This window comes from Sinohyriopsis cumingii, chromosome 5, assembly GCF_028554795.1.
Source record: "Sinohyriopsis cumingii isolate HCF-2022 chromosome 5, ASM2855479v2, whole genome shotgun sequence".
NCBI lineage: Eukaryota > Metazoa > Mollusca > Bivalvia > Unionida > Unionidae > Sinohyriopsis > Sinohyriopsis cumingii.
In genome coordinates this window covers 29,433,742-29,454,065 of record NC_142965.1, presented here as the reverse complement: position 1 = coordinate 29,454,065, position 20,324 = coordinate 29,433,742, and the positions used below count along the sequence as shown (strand labels likewise).

Genomic DNA, 20,324 nt, shown 5'->3' with positions numbered 1-20,324 from the left:
TCATTTAGATCTGCATATAAATAGACCTTCCAGATGTCATTTAGATCTGCATATAAATAGACATACCATATATCATTTAGATCTGCATATACATAGACCTTCCAGATATCATTTAGATCTGCATATAAATAGACCTTCCAGATATCATTTAGATCTGCATATAAATAGACCTTCCAGATATCATTTAGATCTGCATATAAATAGACCTTCCATATATCATTTAGATCTGCATATACATAGACCTTCCAGATATCATTTAGATCTGCATATACATAGACCTTCCATATATCATTTAGATCTGCATATACATAGACCTACCATATATCATTTAGATCTGCATATAAATAGACCTTCCAGATATCATTTAGATCTGCATATACATAGACCTTCCATATATCATTTAGATCTGCATATACATAGACCTACCATATATCATTTAGATCTGCATATAAATAGACCTTCCAGATGTCATTTAGATCTGCATATAAATAGACATACCATATATCATTTAGATCTGCATATACATAGACCTTCCAGATATCATTTAGATCTGCATATAAATAGACCTTCCAGATATCATTTAGATCTGCATATACATAGACCTACCATATATAATTTAGATCTGCATATAAATAGACCTTCCAGATGTCATTTAGATCTGCATATAAATAGACCTTCCAGATATCATTTAGATCTGCATATACATAGACCTTCCAGATATCATTTAGATCGGCATATAAATAGACCTTCCAGATATCATTTAGATCTGCATATACATAGACCTACCATATATCATTTAGATATGCATATAAATAGACCTTCCAGATGTCATTTAGATCTGCATATAAATAGACATACCATATATCATTTAGATCTGCATATACATAGACCTTCCAGATATCATTTAGATCTGCATATAAATTGACCTTCCAGATATCATTTAGATCTGCATATACATAGACCTTCCAGATATCATTTAGATCTGCATATACATAGACCTTCCAGATATCATTTAGATCTGCATATAAATAGACATACCATATATCATTTAGATCTGCATATACATAGACCTTCCAGATATCATTTAGATCTGCATATACATAGACCTTCCAGATATCATTTAGATCTGCGTATAAATAGACATACCATATATCATTTAGATCTGCATATACGTAGACCTTCCAGATATCATTTAGATCTGCATATAAATAGACCTTCCAGATATCATTTAGATCTGCATAAGATAAGAATTCTTTATTTCAGACTACAAAGTCCATACCTCTAAAATAAAATATAGATATAAATTAAAACATTGTAAACCTAAAAGAACATATAAATATATCTACCATATATCATTTAGATCTGCATATAAATAGACCTACCATATAAAATTTACATGAGCATATAAATAGACCACATAAATTTACATGTGCATATAAACAGACCTAATGTATTACATTTACATGACCATATAAATAGACCTACTATATAAAATTTACATGAGCATATAAACAGACCACATAAAATTTACATGTGCATATAAATAGACCTAATGTATTACATTTACATGACCATATAAATAGACCTACCATATAAAATTTACATGACCATATAAACAGACCACATAAAATTTACATGTGCATATAAATAGACCTAATATATTATATTTACATGACCATATAAATAGACCTACCATATAAAATTTACATGACCATATAAACAGACCTTCCAGATAAAATGTACATGGCATATAAATAGATATAACATATAAAATTTACACAAGCATATAAATAGACCTATGGTAACACATAATAATTTACATGAGCATATAAATAGACTTAACATATAAAATTTACATGGGCATATAAATAGACCTACCACATTAAATTTACATGTGCATATAAATAGACCTACCATATAATATTTACATGTGCATATAAATAGACCTACCATATTAAATTTACATGTGCATATAAATAGACCTACCACATTAAATTTACATGTGCATATAAATAGACCTACCACATTAAATTTATATGTGCATATAAATAGACCTACCACATTAAATTTACATGTGCATATAAATAGACCTACCATGTTTCATTTGCCAAGATAAACTGGGCTCTGAGTAACTGTGCTAAAAAGGTTTTGTGTTAAACTAAGTTCACGAATTGCAGAGATAAATTTTATAATGAAAATAGGTTAAATGGCATACACATCTAAACATTTTCAACAAATCTATTTGCCAAAGTCACAGGAGTTCTATGCAATTGTACAAAATAACTTTAGTTGTTTTTTTTTAATATACAAATGTCAGACTACCGGTAAGTAATAAAAAAATGCAATAAAACCCCCTGAACCAAAATAATACAAACAAGAGTATCTTACAGGGACTGATGCTCTATAGTCCAAGGACTGATGATCTATAGTCCAGTAAGAATTTCCAGGAATAAGAGAGCAATGAAACCATCCCTGCTATTCTTGAGCAACAAAATTTTCAATTAGGTCGCTATGGCAGTCATACTGCATGTAAGATCAGTACCTGTTTATTTCGGATCAATCAGATACAGAAGACTTTTTATTAAAACCTAATACCTAATGGAGAATTAGTGACAATATTTTCAATATGTTCATTGTGGTAGCCATACTGCATGTCTGTGGGGCACCATTTTCATTTAGGAACAAGGAGATATCATAAGAAGTTATTTGGTGAAAACCCTATGTTGATATGATCATCAATTCACCAGGACAAGCAAATAAAAAATTAAAGATGGCTGCCATAGCTGCCATACTGGACATCAGATCAAAATCATTTCTTTTCATGACCAACTAGATTCCTTAAGAAGTTTCCTAATGGAAACCGAATGCATGACTTTCCTAATGGAAACTGAATGCTGACATGACTTTCCTAATGGAAACTGAATGCTGACATGACTTTCCTAATGGAAACCAAATGATGACATGATTTTACACTTAGGAGGAATAATAATAATAATATTTTCAATATGGATGCCATGAAGGCAAATTGAGGTCACATTGGTACCATGTTTATTTAGGACCAACTAGATATCATAAATAGTCTGCTGGCAAAAACAAAATATTTATATAAATTTCCATCTAGAAGAAGTATTGACCAAGGTTCCCACACTTTTGAAGAAAAAAATTCCAGATCTTTTCTAATTTTTTTTGGATGAAATTAATTTTTTCCAGGTTCAATTATGACTTTGACTGAATGGAATTAAAAAACATTTTGACTTACAAAACATGCATTTTTGAAATCAAATGCTGTTTCTATTTTGAGACTCTCCCATAACATCTGAATGGGACATATTATCATGTACCAACAAAAAGAGTCCCTCAAAGGTACCAATGTGCTAATGGGTGAAAAAATTCCATGTAATTCAAGACAGGACCATTTCTTCCTTTTACCTGTTGAGTGTTGAAACCATCTATGATATTCTTCAGTGATAACAATATTTTCAAATTATTTGCTGTGGTACACATATTGGATGTCAGCTTGGCAACATTTTCATATAATACATGGTAGACATTGTTAGTCTTTGGTGAGGGGAGTAGTGACAAGATTTGAATGACAATCATCATGGTAGCCATATTGGATATGACTGGTACCATTTTCATTTACAACCAATTAGATATCATAAGAAATGTATTTGTGAAAACCCCATGTTGATACATCCATCCATCTGGACAGGAGTAGAGATAATACTTTAGGAAGAGCAGCAAATACTGAGATTTTCAAAATGACTGATATGATGGCCATATTGGATGTCATATTAACACCATTTCAATTTTTTACCAACTAGATATGATACAATGTTTTTTAGTGAAAACCCCATGTTGATATGAATATCCATTGAGAAGGATTAGTGATATGGAGATTTTAAAGATGGCAGCCAAGGTTGCTATGCTGGATTCCCAAGCATCTCCATTTTCATTTAGGACCAGCTAGAACCTGGAATGAATATGCTTGCAAAGTTTCATGGCAATCCTCCAAGTAGTTCAGGAGGAGTAGCAGTAACAAACATATGCTAATGGCAAGATGGATTTTGTATGGACAATGGACAACAGGCCTTCCCACAAGCTCTTCTGGGGTATGACTAGTAGAGCTAAAATCCCTTAGATGACTTGAAAATCACATCAGGTCATATAGTTATGGATATAAACTTGCTTACTACTGTCTAATCATGCTAGAATGGTTTTACTAGAAGAGCCAAAGTTAAAAAATTAATTTTTTTATACAAAACTATAACCAGACTGTGATTGTACAGTATGATTCCAAGGTAGCCATACAGTGCAGTAGCCCATACCTGTAAATGTGTGTGTGTTCTGGGCCAGGCAGGTTAAACATTCATCCCTGTATCTCTGACACTCTCTGGATGGAAAAGTCTGGGGGGATGACTCTCTCATGTTAAGTTTAAACACATGATGTAATATATCTGGATTGTCATGGCAAATGATGTTGTTAACTTGTGATTTCCAACTGATACTGCTGTCTGGATCCTGAAACACAAACAAACTGCATTATCAAACAAACTAACTTTAGCAAACAAACTACCTTATCAAACAAACTACCATATCTAACAAACCTCTACAGCACTGGACACACTGCTAACTATTAGTTACATGAAACAAACTTAGGAAAGAAATATATCAGAACTAACCAATTAAGTATGACCTCTTCATTTTCAGAGTCAGAAAGAGCAGTTTAGATGCTGAGCTATGCTTGTACACCACTGCCTCATTTTCATGCACCTGGATAACTTGTGAATCTGCTTATAACATCGCAAGAGGTGTGGATCCCATTTTTTTCTAATAGAAAATGCCAAATGTAGGTTTATATTTACTTTGCATATAAAAATCATGATCAAAATTGGCAAATAAAATATTAATATATTACTCCTTTTAACTGTTAAAAATGTCAGTTAATGACTTAAATTGGAATTAACATCATGAAACTAGAAAATTTGCATTTTTATGTATACAAATTGTATTTGATTCATACTATGTGCTTCACTTTTGTGATAGCATGAGTGTAGAGTTCTGGTCTATCTAATGTCATGGCTGAGGGTTGTTTGTACTTCATTTTGGTCATGTTGTTAAATATAAGTTCAAACCTAAAGCTGTCAACCGGTAACTGGGTAATTGCCCATTGATAATAACTTGGGTAATAAATTGGGCAACCAGGTACCCATTTATAAAAAAAAAAACAACACGTTTTGCAGACCAATTGCTCCCAAGCTTTTAATGGAGTGATGAAGCCAACATTTATTGACCCCATCACACAGAACTTATCAATGGAGTGGTGTAGTTTGTAGTCAGTGTTTGTGGGGACATCACACAGAAATTATCAATGAAGTGGTACAGTTTGCTCTCGATGTTTACATACCCCATCACTTGAAGTTATCATTGGACTGGACCACAGGTGTGATTTACCTGATGTCTGCTTAAAGTGTTTTAGACAGACAATAGATTTTGAGATGAACAACAGATTTTGGATGTGTAAGACTGATCTAATACCAGGGTTGTATAATGGGTATTTTATAGGGGTTGTATAATGGGTATTTTATAGCGGTTGTATAATGGCTATTTTATAGGGGTTGTATAATGGCTATTTTATAGGGGTTGTATAATGGCTATTTAATAGGGGTTATATAATGGATATTTTATAGGGGTTATATAATGGATATTTTATAGGGGTTGTATAATGGGTATTTTATAGGGGTTGTATAATGGCTATTTTATAGGGGTTGTATAATGGCTATTTTATAGGGGTTGTATAATGGCTATTTTATAGAGGTTGTATAATGGCCATTTTATAGGGGTTGTATAATGGCTATTTTATAGGGGTTGTATAATGGCTATTTTATAGGGGTTATATAATGGCTATTTTATAGGGTTTATATATGGATATTTCATTGGGGTTAATTATGGGCATTTAACACTTAGTGATATCTAAGTGTGCATGGTCTCTCAATACTGAATGTCAAAAAACAAAAAGAACTCAATTTATCACATAGATTCAATAATGGACAAAAACAAGTTAGATGGGACATGAATATACATTCTGCTATTCCTATTGTTGACTTCAAGAAGAACAACCAAGATTCAATCCAGAGAGTACTAATCTGGAGAAGTTCTGGCAGGCAGTCAGCAACCTGAACTAACCCATTGGCAGTCAGTGACCTGAATCGACCTATTGGCAGTCAGTGACCTGAATTGACCAATTGGCAGTCAGTGACCTGAACTAACCCACTAGCAGTCAGTGACCTGAATTGACCCATTGACAGTCAGCAACCTGAACTAACCCACTGGCAGTCAGTGACCTGAATTGACCTACTGGCAGTCAGTGACCAGAACTAACCAAATGGCAGTCAGTGACCTGAAATTACCCATTGGCAGTCAGTGACCTGAACTAACCCACTGGCAGTCAGTGACCTGAATTGACCCATTGGCAGTCAGCAACCTCAAATGACCCATTGGCAGTCAGTGACCTGAAAATACCCATTGGCAGAAAGTGACCTGAATTTACCCATTGGCAGTCAGCAGCCTGAATTTACCCATTGGCAGTCAGTGACCTGAATTGACCCATTGGCAGTCAGTGACCTGAAATTACCCATTGGCAGTCAGTGACCTGAATTTACCCATTGGCAGTTAGTGACCTGAAATTACCGATTGGCAGTCAGTGACCTGAAATTACCCATTGGCAGTCAGTGACGTGAATTGACCCATTGGCAGTCAGCAACCTGAATTTACCCATTGACAGTCAGTGACCTGAAATTACCCATTGACAGGCAGTGACCTGAACTGACCCATTGGCAGTCAGTGACCTGAAATTACTCACTGGCAGTCAGCAACCTCAATTTACCCATTGGCAGTCAGCAACCTCAATTTACCCATTGGCAGTCAGCGACCTGAATTGACCCATTGGCAGTCAGTGACCTGAAATTACCCATTCACAGTCAGTGACCTGAATTGACCCATTGGCAGTCAGTGACCTGAATTAACCCATTGGCAGTCAGCAACCTGAATATACCCATTGGCAGTCAGTGACCTGAAATTACCCATTGACAGTCAGTGACCTGAATTTACCCACTGGCAGTCAGTGACCTGAATTTACCCATTAGCAGTCAGTGACCTGAAATTACCCATTGGCAGTCAGTGACCTGAATATACCCATTGGCAGTCATTGACCTGAATTTACCCATTGGCAGTCAGTGACCTGAATTGACCCATTGACAGTAAGCAACTTGAACTGACCCACTGGCAGTCAGTGACCTGAAATTACCCATTGGCAGTCAGTGAACTGAATTGACCAATTGACAGTCAGTAACCTGAAACTACCCATTGGCAGTCAGTGACCTGAATATACCCATTGGCAGTCAGTGACCTGAATTTACCCACTGGTAGTCAGCAACCTGAATTTATCCACTGGCAGTCAGTGACCTGAAATTACCCAATGACAGTGGCCTGAATTAACCCATTGGCAGTCAGTGACGTGAATTGACCCTTTGGCAGTCAGCAACCTGAATTTACCCATTGGCAGTCAGTGACCTGAATTTACCCATTGGCAGTCAGCAACCCGAATATACTCAATGACAAGAAGCAACTGAACTTATTGGTGGACTTGCATTAACTTTGCCACATTCCAATGCAGACATCAAAAAGGACATTTTCCATTCTGGTGAAAATTCAGGTTGATTCTAGAGGAAACATGGACCCAGTAGCAATGTATCATCCCTTTAATTTTAAGATCAACAATGATGTGGACTGCCACAAATATATTCCAGTCAATGATATCCTAAGGAATGGAAAGGACTTATTCAGTGGGGTGAATGGCAAGAAGTTACTGTGAAAGGCTTGACATAATGACGTCAATGGCAAGAAGTTACTGTGAAAGGACTGATTTAATGGGGTGAATGGCAAGAAACCACAGTGAATGGACTGATTTAATGAGGTCAATGGCAAGAAGTTACTGTGAAAGGACTGATTTAATGAGGTGAATGGCAAGAAATTACAGTGAAGGGACTGATTTACTTAGGTCAATGCTAAGAAGTTACTGTGAGAGGATTGATTTAATGGGGTGAATGACAAGAAGTTACAGTGACAGGATTGACATAATGATGTCAATGGCAAGAAGGTAATGCAAAAGGACTGATTTAATGGGGTGAATGGCAAGAAGTTACTGTGAAAGGATTGTTTTAATGGGATGAATGGCAAGAAGTCACTGTGAAAAGATTGACATAATGAGGTCAATGGCAAGAAGTTACTGTGAAAGGACTGATTTAATGGGGTGAATGGCAAGAAGTTACTGTGAAAGGATTGATTTAATGAGGTGAATGGCAAGAAGTTACTGTGAAAGCACTGATTTAATGGGGTGAATGGCAAGAAGTTACTGTGAAAGGACTGATTTAATGGGGTGAATGGCAAGAAGTTACAGTGAAAGGATTGACATAATGAGGTCAATGGCAAGAAGTTACTGTGATAGGACTGATTTATTGGGGTGAATGGCAAGAAGTTACAGTGAAAGGATTGATTTAATGAGGTGAATGGCAAGAAGTTATTGTGAAAGGACTGATTTAATGGGGTGAATGGCAAGAAGTTACTGTGAAAGGATTGACATAATGAGGTCAATGGCAAGAAGTTAATGTGAAAGGACTGATTTAATGAGGTCAATGGCAAGAAGTTACTGTGAAAGGACTGGTTTAATGGGGTGAATGGCAAGAAGTTACTGTGAAAGAACTGATTTAATGAGGTCAATGGCAAGAAGTTACTGTGAAAGGATTGGTTTAATGAGGTGAATGGTAAGAAGTTACTGTGAAAGGAATGATTTAATGGGGTGAATGGTAAGAAGTTACTGTGAAAGGAATGATTTAATGGGATGAATGGTAAGAAGTTACTGTGAAAGGATTGACATAATGAGGTCAATGGCAAGAAGTTACTGTGAAAGGACTGATTTAATGGGGTGAATGGCAAGAAGTTACTGTAAAAAGACTGATTTAATGAGGTCAATGGTAAGAAGTTACTGTGAAAGGACTGATTTAATGGGGTGAATGGCAAGAAGTTACTGTGAAAGGATTGACATAATGAGGTCAATGGCAAGAAGTTACTGTGAAAGGACTGATTTAATGGGGTGAATGGCAAGAAGTTACTGTGAAAGGACTGATTTAATGAGGTCAATGGCAAGAAGTTACTGTGAAAGGACTGGTTTAATGGGGTGAATGGCAAGAAGTTACTGTGAAAGGACTGATTTAATGAGGTCAATGGCAAGAAGTTACTGTGAAAGGACTGGTTTAATGAGGTGAATGGTAAGAAGTTACTGTGAAAGGAATGATTTAATGGGGTCAATGGCAAGAAGTTACTGTGAAAGGATTGGTTTAATGAGGTGAATGGTAAGAAGTTACTGTGAAAGGAATGATTTAATGGGGTGAATGGTAAGAAGTTACTGTGAAAGGAATGATTTAATGGGATGAATGGTAAGAAGTTACTGTGAAAGGATTGACATAATGAGGTCAATGGCAAGAAGTTACTGTGAAAGGACTGATTTAATGGGGTGAATGGCAAGAAGTTACTGTGAAAGGACTGATTTAATGAGGTCAATGGCAAGAAGTTACTGTGAAAGGACTGATTTAATGGGGTGAATGGCAAGAAGTTACTGTGAAAGGATTGACATAATGAGGTCAATGGCAAGAAGTTACTGTGAAAGGACTGATTTAATGGGGTGAATGGCAAGAAGTTACTGTGAAAGGACTGATTTAATGAGGTCAATGGCAAGAAGTTACTGTGAAAGGACTGATTTAATGGGGTGAATGGCAAGAAGTTACTGTGAAAGAACTGATTTAATGAGGTCAATGGCAAGAAGTTACTGTGAAAGGATTGGTTTAATGAGGTGAATGGTAAGAAGTTACTGTGAAAGGAATGATTTAATGGGGTGAATGGTAAGAAGTTACTGTGAAAGGAATGATTTAATGGGATGAATGGTAAGAAGTTACTGTGAAAGGATTGACATTATGAGGTCAATGACAAGAATTTACTGTGAAAGGACTGATTTAATGAGGTCAATGGCAAGAAGTTACTGTGAAAGGATTGGTTTAATGAGGTGAATGGTAAGAAGTTACTGTGAAAGGAATGATTTAATGGGGTGAATGGTAAGAAGTTACTGTGAAAGGATTGACATTATGAGGTCTATGACAAGAATTTACTGTGAAAGGACTGGTTTAATGGGGTGAATGGCAAGAAGTTACTGTCAAAGGAATGATTTAATGGGGTGATATGTATCTTTTAATATGAATAAAAGTAAATTGTTTCTACGGCTGTCATTTTTATCCATCTGCATGCTAAAATTCTGACTGAAGAAAATACTCCCGAGTTTGAAGTCAAAACCAAATTTTACAAATCTCCTGATCTGTCCTAGGCTGACTTTTGTCTTCTGTCACATGGTCTAGAGACAAAGTTTCATCCATTAATTTCACACATGAAGTTAAAGAGTGCAAGGGAAAGTGTGACAGAAAATGTAAAATTGTGTGATTGGTGACCTTGATCTTGATGACAGCAGCCTAATGTGGTATATGACACACCTTTTAGTGATAATGTACTCGTATATCAAGTCTCATCCCTTAAACTCCAAATGACTGTTAAAATTAAGGGACAGAAAGGAAAGTGTGATGGAGTTGTTAAATACTTTTTTGTGACTTTGACCTTAAAGATGGGCCCCCAGTATGGTATGTGACACACCATCTAGTCCTGATGTATGCCAGGTTTCATCTCTTAATCTCCAACAGTTTTCAAGTCACAATCAGGAAGTGATCATGTGATGGAAGATTGATGGATAAGGCACAGAACCAGAAATCTTCGGAACTTTAAAGTTGAAAATGAAACTTGTTCCAAAACCTTCCTCTAGTGATACTATCACAATACTGATGTTTACTTCATTTACATGTGCTCAGTTTACAACATCTGAATCTAGTTTAATTATTCAATTTTAAATGCAGATAATGCATCATTACTGCAGAGAAAGTTTACCCAACCCAGACATCATTCATTTGTGTAAATATATGTATGCTGCTTGAGCAGTACCTGAGAACAGGCAGTGTCCAGCAAGACATCCAGGTACTCATCTCCATCCTGATAGCTGCTAGGGCAGCGAGGCAAGTTGGAGTCTCGGGAGTCACACTGTATCATCCTGGCTGCCAGTGACCTGTTGAGGTATATCTGCAAATGCATGTGGTAGTAGTCTGGCAGTGGGTAACTACAAAAATACAAAAGGAACTACACTTATATAATGCATGTCCAACTGCAAATAACACATACACCATTACAGCTATATGGCCCTGCAGACAAGGGGTGTGCAATTGGCTTGAAATCAGGAGTACAGTAAATGGCATCGGCAGTGAACTGGTACAGATTTGGGTATGTGGTGTTTGTTTACTACAGTTTCAAGCAAACAGAACAGATCCAGATCCGTAACAGCTAAAGCCATCCAATGGTAAGGATTTATACTGTTTGCTTGAACATTATGGGGACCACAAATAGCTTAGACACTGAAGTGAACTACATGGGGTCTATACTGTTTGCTTAAAAATTAGGGGTAAAACAAATTAGCATAGATGATGAAGTGTACTATATGGGGTCTATACTGTTTGCTTAAAAATTAGGGGTAAAACAAATTAGCATAGATGATGAAGTGTACTACATGGGGTCTATATTGTTTGCTTGAAAATGATGGGTACAACAAATTAGCATAGATGATGAAGTGTACTACATGGGGTCTATACTGTTTGCTTAAAAATTAGGGGTAAAACAAATTAGCATAGATGATGAAGTGTACTACATGGTGTAGATCTAGGTCTACCTTGTATAAAGATGGGATTACCTGGTTAAAATATAATTTCAGTATTTGCAATTTTAAATGTAAATGAAATATGTTTACATAATGAATTAGTGCAAGCCATTGTGCTAAAACATTCCTAGATATACCTATCCCCTGATAACTCACACACAGTGGATTCCAAAAACATATTGTAGATCATCATAAGTGAGTGCATGAGTTACCATGGGACCTCGGAAAAATTAAGAAAGGGATCAATATCAATATGGGTCCAGGCAAATTGGTTCAATACTCATTTAATAATTACATCAAGTTTTTCAAATTAAGTTGTTTAGGAAATATCGTGAAGCTGCCCTCAACCCCATACAATCTGTAAATCTTATTCAGTTACACCCATGACCAAAATTTTAGTTTTTATTTAGAAGTTTTAACCAATACAAGTATAAATTTGGCTTTAGAATGATCATAGAATCAAATTAGTCCGACTTTGTTGTTGCTGTTTTGGGGTTTACATAATAGATATACTTAATATATAGGAATTATAATCAGTTCTTCAGTCTACCGTCAAGAATATATATGCATATCAATTAATCTGGTATTTAGTTTCATACAGTAAAAGGATATTTCATCATGGCTGTTTATTATAAGTTAGAAATAATTTAGTTTCCTTTTCATTTTCATGTTGATATTGTTAATTTGAATCTAGCTAATCTACCGTTACAGTACATGCTTTTCTGCCTTCATAATCCACAACCTTTTCATTGTTTTCATTTCACCATTGTGCTCTTGTTATCAAACTGCAAGTACTCCTAATTACATGCAAATCTGTTCATTGGGGGATCTTCACTACAACTACTCTTTTTGTGCAGAACATGCAGGATCATTCTGGGTACTCTGGCCTAATAATTCATTCAACGTGGACCTGACTATCCTATAGATGTCCTCTCAGAAAGTCATTATGTCGACTCCATCTAAAACAGCAGCAGTTCTGTCTCAACTATTCTGTCAATGAGTCATACTCAACCTCATAGTTACGAATGGTGACATCCCCAAACACATTATGTCGTTCCATATAACTGCAACTGCATGCTACACTGCTTCCTTATCTCCACTAACCTCATGCATTGGCTCTGGTAAAGCAAACCATTATCGGACAGGAATCAAAGTCTTTTGGTCAGAGAGCAAAATTGGATTAATGGAATGGACTGGTGTAGCTCAAACTTATTCATCCAAGCCTATGTTTAATTAGATGTTCCTTGGGTCCTCTGAGAAGTCCAGAGTAACCAGTTTATTGCTACATACAGACTGATCTTGGAATTTAATTGTGAAGAAGAGTACGAAAGTTGACGCCTCTACTCCATTTGCATGGAAGCACCTTTTGATGCCTTCTGTAAACATTGGCCATTTTTAGCGGGTTTTCGTAGCACCACCTTTGGGGAAAACCCCCATTAGATACCTCATTCATTGCTGTGAATGACCCCATTATGTCATCACATGGTCACTATTTATGCTCTGTTTGAAATCTGCTATTTAAAGTAATTGGGTCGTATTCTCCACTCTCCAAAATGGAGGTCATGGATTTCATTCAGAACTTTTCACGATTAGAATCACAACTATGAAAGCTTCAATAACTTAGGTAAAGGCTCTGATATTGATGTAGGCAGCAATTAGTTTTTATAAATTATCAAATTCAGATGACTTTGTACTGTAGATGCAGACGAAGAACTTGTACATTTCGAGAATGAGAAATGGCAGCTACGGTTGGTCACACGGCTTCACTGACTTTGACGGTGAACAAGTTCTCTCAAGATTTTAAAGCACATAAAAAATTAATACATGAAAAATAATTACACAGCAATAACGATCGGACTTTACTCTTAAATTTACATAATAGATGTGTACCAAAAATGTAAAATGGTTAAAATTCCTGTTAAACGTAACATACACTACACTGCTTAACAGTTAACAGGCAGGCCTATGTGTATGGAATCGAATAGGTAACAGGTGTTCTATTTATTGTGCACTGCACTAGGTAACTTTGCTTCATGTGTATCGGAGGGCTAAAAAGCCACACACTCTATGAGGTAAAGTAAGCTGAGCATGGTTGACTCTGGAGATTATTGATAAAGGAAACTCAGTGACTTGGACATTTGGTAAAGTTACGTGGCCTGGAACTATAGTTACTGCACATAAACCATTATCAGACTTAACATGACCATGACCTTTGACCTTTAGACCCCAAATTATACATATTTCTTTATTAACCAATTTGCAAACCATCCAAAGTTTTGTTAAAGAAATTACTCCAGATAAAATGTGTTTCTTTGAGCCAAAAATTAACCCTGATCATTGACCTTCTGACCTTCAAATCAGCAGGTCTCTTCCATACCTTAAGCACATGATCTCTACAAACATTGGTCATGGTCTAGAACTAAAGTCATGATGGAAATAAACAATTTTCTTCTTTTAGTTATAGAGACACTGACCTTTTAACCCTTCACCACAAACCAACAAGCTTCTATTTCAACTGATATGTTTTTCCTTACTGTCCTAAAAGTTTCTTAACTGATGGATGTGCTGAGGTACTGTGTAGAATAGGAAACTGGTAACAAATGGTTGGACAGCATCATTATATAATAATTTCTTCCTTATGTATGAAGAAACAAGATTTTTCAAAGAGATTACATTAAGGAATTTCATTCAAAGCCTGAAAATTATGGTGGTCCAAAGTTTAGCTGTGGAACTGTCATATGTTAGCAGCACTGGAAATTTAATATGTCTTTTAATCCTTAAATCATCCTAAAGAGTCATAAAAGAACAATGATGCAAGTCAATCAATAGTAGTGGTGCAAAATATTACAGGAAGTCTGTAAATTTTGGATGCAGTACTGATCATCAGTCTAAACTTGATCCTCATCAATCAAATGCTTGTTCTCATCCACAGCTAAAACTAAGCATAAACAGTATTGGCAATGTACTGTATGTTGTAGATGGATGACTATGTGTTCAAGCATGGATTTAACAGTACTGGCAATGTACTGTATGTTGTGGATGGATGACTATGTGTTCAAGTATGGATTTAACAGTGCTGGCAATGTACTGTATGTTGTAGATGGATGACTGTGTTCAAGCATGGATTTAACAGCAGGAGGCAAGCATCATCCATAGAGTATCTGTGTGCTATTACACTGCAGGACCTTAGACATCCTAGGTCTGGGGGCCCCCAAGTGGCCAAGTGGTCTAAAGCACTCTCCGTTACGGATCACTGCCATCTCACCTCTGCGTGAGTTCGAGTCTCGGATTCGGCTAATGTGGGTATGTGAGAAAGCTTGCCAGTAGCTTCTTGTGGGTCAGTGGTTCTTTCCGGGGCTTTCCTGGGTTCTTCCTCCACCATTAATGCTGGCCGCCATGTATAACCTATCGTGTGCTAAAAAATGGCATTAAACCCTACAACAACAACAACAACATCCTAGGTCTGAGAAAGATGCAAACTGTGATAAAAACAAACATTTGCCGACTTTCCAGGAACACTGGAAAAAGACAAGGCCATGGGTTGAGTAAAATAATTGTTCATCATGTACAGCATATGCTGAGTCAGCAAATCTTTCAAGTGCCATATTCAAAGGCATGTCCAATTTTAAGACTGACCCAATGATAGCACACAAAACAAGCAAAATCCATATTACTTGCAGCAGAATGGTTATTGCTTGTAAGTCAGACATAACCACCTCCATCATCATTGTCCCAATTGATCAAGCCTTTACACAGCCAAATGCTGATCAGAAGAGAAGGCTTTAATGTCTTTTCAACACATTATTATGGAGTGATTAAAGCTGGAAAACCTTTCTCTGATTTGAGTTAGCTTGTAACATTTAGCAAAAGAATGATTTAGATATGGGACAAATTACATCAACAATCATGGCTGTACATGTTTCCTCAATTCTATATTTTGTTCCCTGAAGGCACCAATGCAAAGTAATTGTCTGAAATTTCAGTGTGCATTAAGTTTTTTTTTTCTTTCAGAAATATTTGCTTTTCAAACATAGCTGTTGGACAGGTCCTTGGCTTATATGGACCTGGGCAGTGTTGATCCTACTGGTCCTGGATCAGTGACAAATAAGCTGAATTTTCAGGCCCTGTACATATATAAATCATATATAAATAAGATAGAAATAATATAGAAATACCGGCAGTAATGCTGTGTTGTGTGGCGAAACTCTTTTTTTTTCTCCTCTGGAATGCTTGCGGAATGCAGGTAGTAGGAACTGTCATCGATGTGGTCCAGGTCCACATACTCTGGCACCAGGTAGACATCTGACACCTTGACCTTGACCTCAATGCCCGACTCTCGTTGGAAGAGAAAGTTCATAGACTGCTGGTTGTTGGACAGATAAAGGGCAGTATCCAGCCTCCTAATCTTGTCGATCCTCTCCACAAAAACATTTTCTGATCCACTTAGATTAGCCACACCACCTAGTAATTGAGACATGGAATCAATGATGGGGTTTAACAAATAACCGTCACCTTAATATCTACCACCTGTTGTCAACAATTGTTCTTGAATCAAATTCCAGTGAACTGCTAACCAATTTTAAGCCTGCCTTGCAAGAATTATTTTGTAAATATGTGTAGTGTTAAGCATGTCTTATTCCAAGGCAATCCGATTCAATGGACACCTGAAATGTAGTTTTCATGTGTAAAATACTTCCACAATTTTACTCCCGTTTTTGGAAACTATTCCCTATCAAATTAAAACTAGAGTAACAAGGACACATTGGAAACACATCCCTTGTTTAATCCAAGTCCAAATGACCTGGACTAAAGTTACTGTGCAAAAACTGTTACCTTCCTATCAGACTTACCGTGACAGTGATCTTTGAGCTTTAGAATCCAAAATCAATAGACTACTAGTCCAAAATCAATAGAATACTAGTCCAAAATCAATAGACTACTAGTCCAAAATCAATAGACTACAAGTCCAAAATCAATAGACTACTAGTTTACTCCAAGTGAAAGCTATCCAGAAATTTCAGTTCAGTAAAGTTACTGTACAGAAACCATTTTTATTTTTTTCAGTCAGTGGCATTGACCTTTAACACTGTGACTCCAGAAACAATAGTCTTTTTCCTTACGTAAGTACAAGTCATTCACAAAATTTAATCCAGCTCTCTGACGTAGAAACCACATTTCAGCTTTTGGTCACACTGACCTTGACCTTTCACTCCAGAATCAACAGTTTTTTCCCAATGCAATTAGCCAAGCACATTTTTTGGAAACAGCAGATGGTAGAGAGCTCTAGTTATAATGTGCAGAGGTGAAACAGGTATTGACAGATGTAAGGATCCATACTGAAACATAACATGCTCTGCCTTATAGGGCATATAAACATTACTCTCTATCACTTTTTTAATTGCAAAGGTTTGACTTTAAAGATAATATGTGCATTTCATTTTAGTGAAATAACTGATTATAATTAGCATTGGAAATACACTGATGCACACATGCAATCTCATCCAACTTTAACTTTGTACACCACAAAACACCATATGTAAATCAGCGATTAGTCTCTCAAGACTGTGATAATCTTGCCTACTTTCTGCTTTTGTTATGCCTTCAGAGCAATCACTCATTTAATTAAATTAAATTCCATACCAGAAAGTTTACTTTGTCTCTGTCTTGTAGTTTACACTAAATTTCGTTGAAATGAGTGGTGATAATGAATCAGTTTAAAGTTTAGTATAAAGCATATTTTTGAAATTAGGACCTAGGTCATTTAATATACATGACCAAACAACACTGGATAAGGTCATTTAAAAAACAGACCTTCTAATTAAAATCTAAGTCATTTAAGAGCAAGACTAAACAAATTTGGATCTAGGTCATTCAAAAAGAAGACCAAACAAATTAGGATGTACGTCATTCAAAAACAAGACCAAACAATTTTCAATATATACAAAAGCATGGATGCAATGATTTTGATACAAATCAAATATGTTGAAAGTAGTTTGATAGTTGTATAAAATAACTCAAAAATATGTCTACATGATGAACACACTGCAAGTTGTCAGTAAGGATGCATCAATCTCAATGTAGCAGACAAGTTTCTAAAATGCTCATGGGTTCCTTTACTTGTGGCTAAAGACAGTAATAGTCATGTACAAAGAAATCATAAATACATGAATTGCTTTACTGTATAATACCTCTCCAAGGGAGTGACATCATAGAGTCCGAGTCCAGCTGGTCCAGGGGGAATGACACATCTGCAAAACAGAACATACCACTGGACAATTAGAGTTATTGCCCTTTCTCTACTGAGACAGGTTTTGTCATAAATGTAGAAATTCTAACTTAAATACTAATAATTACTTGGCAATATCAAATACTGCCTGTACTGTCTGCAAAATGTTTACTATGGGGATGATTTTAACTTTTACAAGTATTTCCATTACAATATGCAGCATTAGAATAGCATCCCATCAGTGCGTGAACAATCAAGTTGTGCATTTTGTTGTTGGAATTTTACTGGTGAGAGCCAGGCTTATCAATCACCAACATCTGAGATTTTAGTAATCCTTGGACCATGCAGTGTTTTCAAATACTTGGATACAGACATTCACTATAGATCATGTTTTGGGCACCCAAATTTTTAAAGAATATTCACCACCACAAATGCAAAAAAGATATGAATTTAAAATGTTTGTTAGAAGTTTATGGTATTCTAAACTAGCATTCATGTGAGACAATTAATACAGTCAACTACAGTTCCTTATATAGTGGGTTCTTGGATTGAAAAACTAAATAATGGTAACAGTACACTAAGTAAGAAAAGAGATCCAGTTCTAATTTTGTAAGAGTAGCCCACAGTAACCATTTTAATTACCAAACCTTTGTGTAAGAGTAGCCCATAGAAACCATTTTAATTACAAAACTTTTGTGTAAGAGTAGCCCATAATAATCATTTTAATTAGCAAGCCTTTATGTAAAAGTAGCCTATAGTATTACAAAACCCAATTTATCAGTCTGCAGGCTACTGATGATGACAAACTTGGCACAAGTACAAAACCCAATTTATCAATCTGCAGGCTGTTGATGATGACAGACTTGGCACAAGTACGAAACCCAATTTATCGGTCTGCAGGCTGTTGATGATGACAGACTTGGCACAAGTACAAAACCCAATTTATTGGTCTGCAGGCTGTTGATGATGACAGACTTGGCACAAGTACAAAACCCAATTTATCAATCTGCAGGCTGCTGGTGATGACAGACTTGGCACAAGTACAAGACCCAATATATGGGTCTGCAGGCTGTTGATGATGACAAACTTGGCACAAGTACAAAACCTAATTTATCGGTCTGCAGGCTGTTGATGATGACAGACTTGGCACAAGTACAAAACCTAATTTATTGGTCTGCTGTTGAGGACAGACTTGGCACAAGAAACTAAAGCAATGAACCTTTCATATCTAGTTGTCTATATATAGTACCCAGCAGCTGCAAGTTCAAGGTCACAGTTGCTAAAATGATTTATTTCTTGTAATTAACACCTGGACTAAGACTGTACATGTGTATATAACATCCTGGATCAGGACTGTACATGTGTATATAACATCCTGGATCAGGACTGTACATGTGTATATAACATCCTGGATCAGGACTGTACATGTGTATATAACATCCTGGATCAAGACTGTACATGTGTATATAACATCTAGACTGGGATTGTACATGTGTATAACATCTGGACCAAGACTGTTTATGTGTATATAACATCTGGACCAAGACTGTACATGTGTGTCTAACATTTGGACCAGGACTGTACATGTCTGTATAACATCTGGACCAGGAAAGTACATGTCTATATAACATCTCGACCAGGACTGTACAAGTGTATATAACATCTAGACTGGGATTGTACATGTGTATAACATCTGGAACAGGACTGTTCATGTGTATATAACATCTGGACCAAGACTGTACATGTGTATATAACATTTGGACCAGGACTGAACATGTTTATATAACATCTGGACCAGGACAGTACATGTCTATATAACATCTGGACCAGGACTGTTCATGTGATATAACATCTGGACCAGGACTGTACAAGTGTATATAACATCTAGACTGGGACTGTTCATGTGTATATAACATCTGGACCAGGACTGTACATGTGTATCTAACATCTGGACCAGGACTGTACATGTCTATATAACATCTGGACCAGGACTGTTCATGTGTGTATAACATCTGGACCAGGACTGTTCACGAGTATATAACATCTGGACCAGGACCGTTCACGAGTATATAACATCTGGACCAGGACTGTTCATGTGTATATAATATCTGGACCAGGACTGTATATATAACATCTAGACTGGAACTGTCCATGTGTATATAACATCTGGACCAGGAAAGTACATGTCTATATAACATCTTGACCAGGACTGTACAAGTGTATATAACATCTGGACCAGGA

General features: G+C 36.3%; 1 protein-coding gene across 1 annotated transcript in view; it reads right to left on the bottom strand.

Moving 5' to 3' along the window:
• Positions 1–20,324, bottom strand: part of LOC149798862 (uncharacterized) — a 274,739-nt gene that overhangs the window by 47,345 nt on the left and 207,070 nt on the right. The window contains exons 10-13 of the mRNA XM_089957774.1: positions 18,046–18,105; positions 16,033–16,318; positions 11,095–11,266; positions 4,329–4,521 (exon numbers count right to left, since the gene is read on the bottom strand). Coding sequence (XP_089813900.1) covers positions 4,329–4,521; positions 11,095–11,266; positions 16,033–16,318; positions 18,046–18,105 — 711 coding nt within the window. The remainder of the gene's footprint in view (positions 1–4,328; positions 4,522–11,094; positions 11,267–16,032; positions 16,319–18,045; positions 18,106–20,324) is intronic.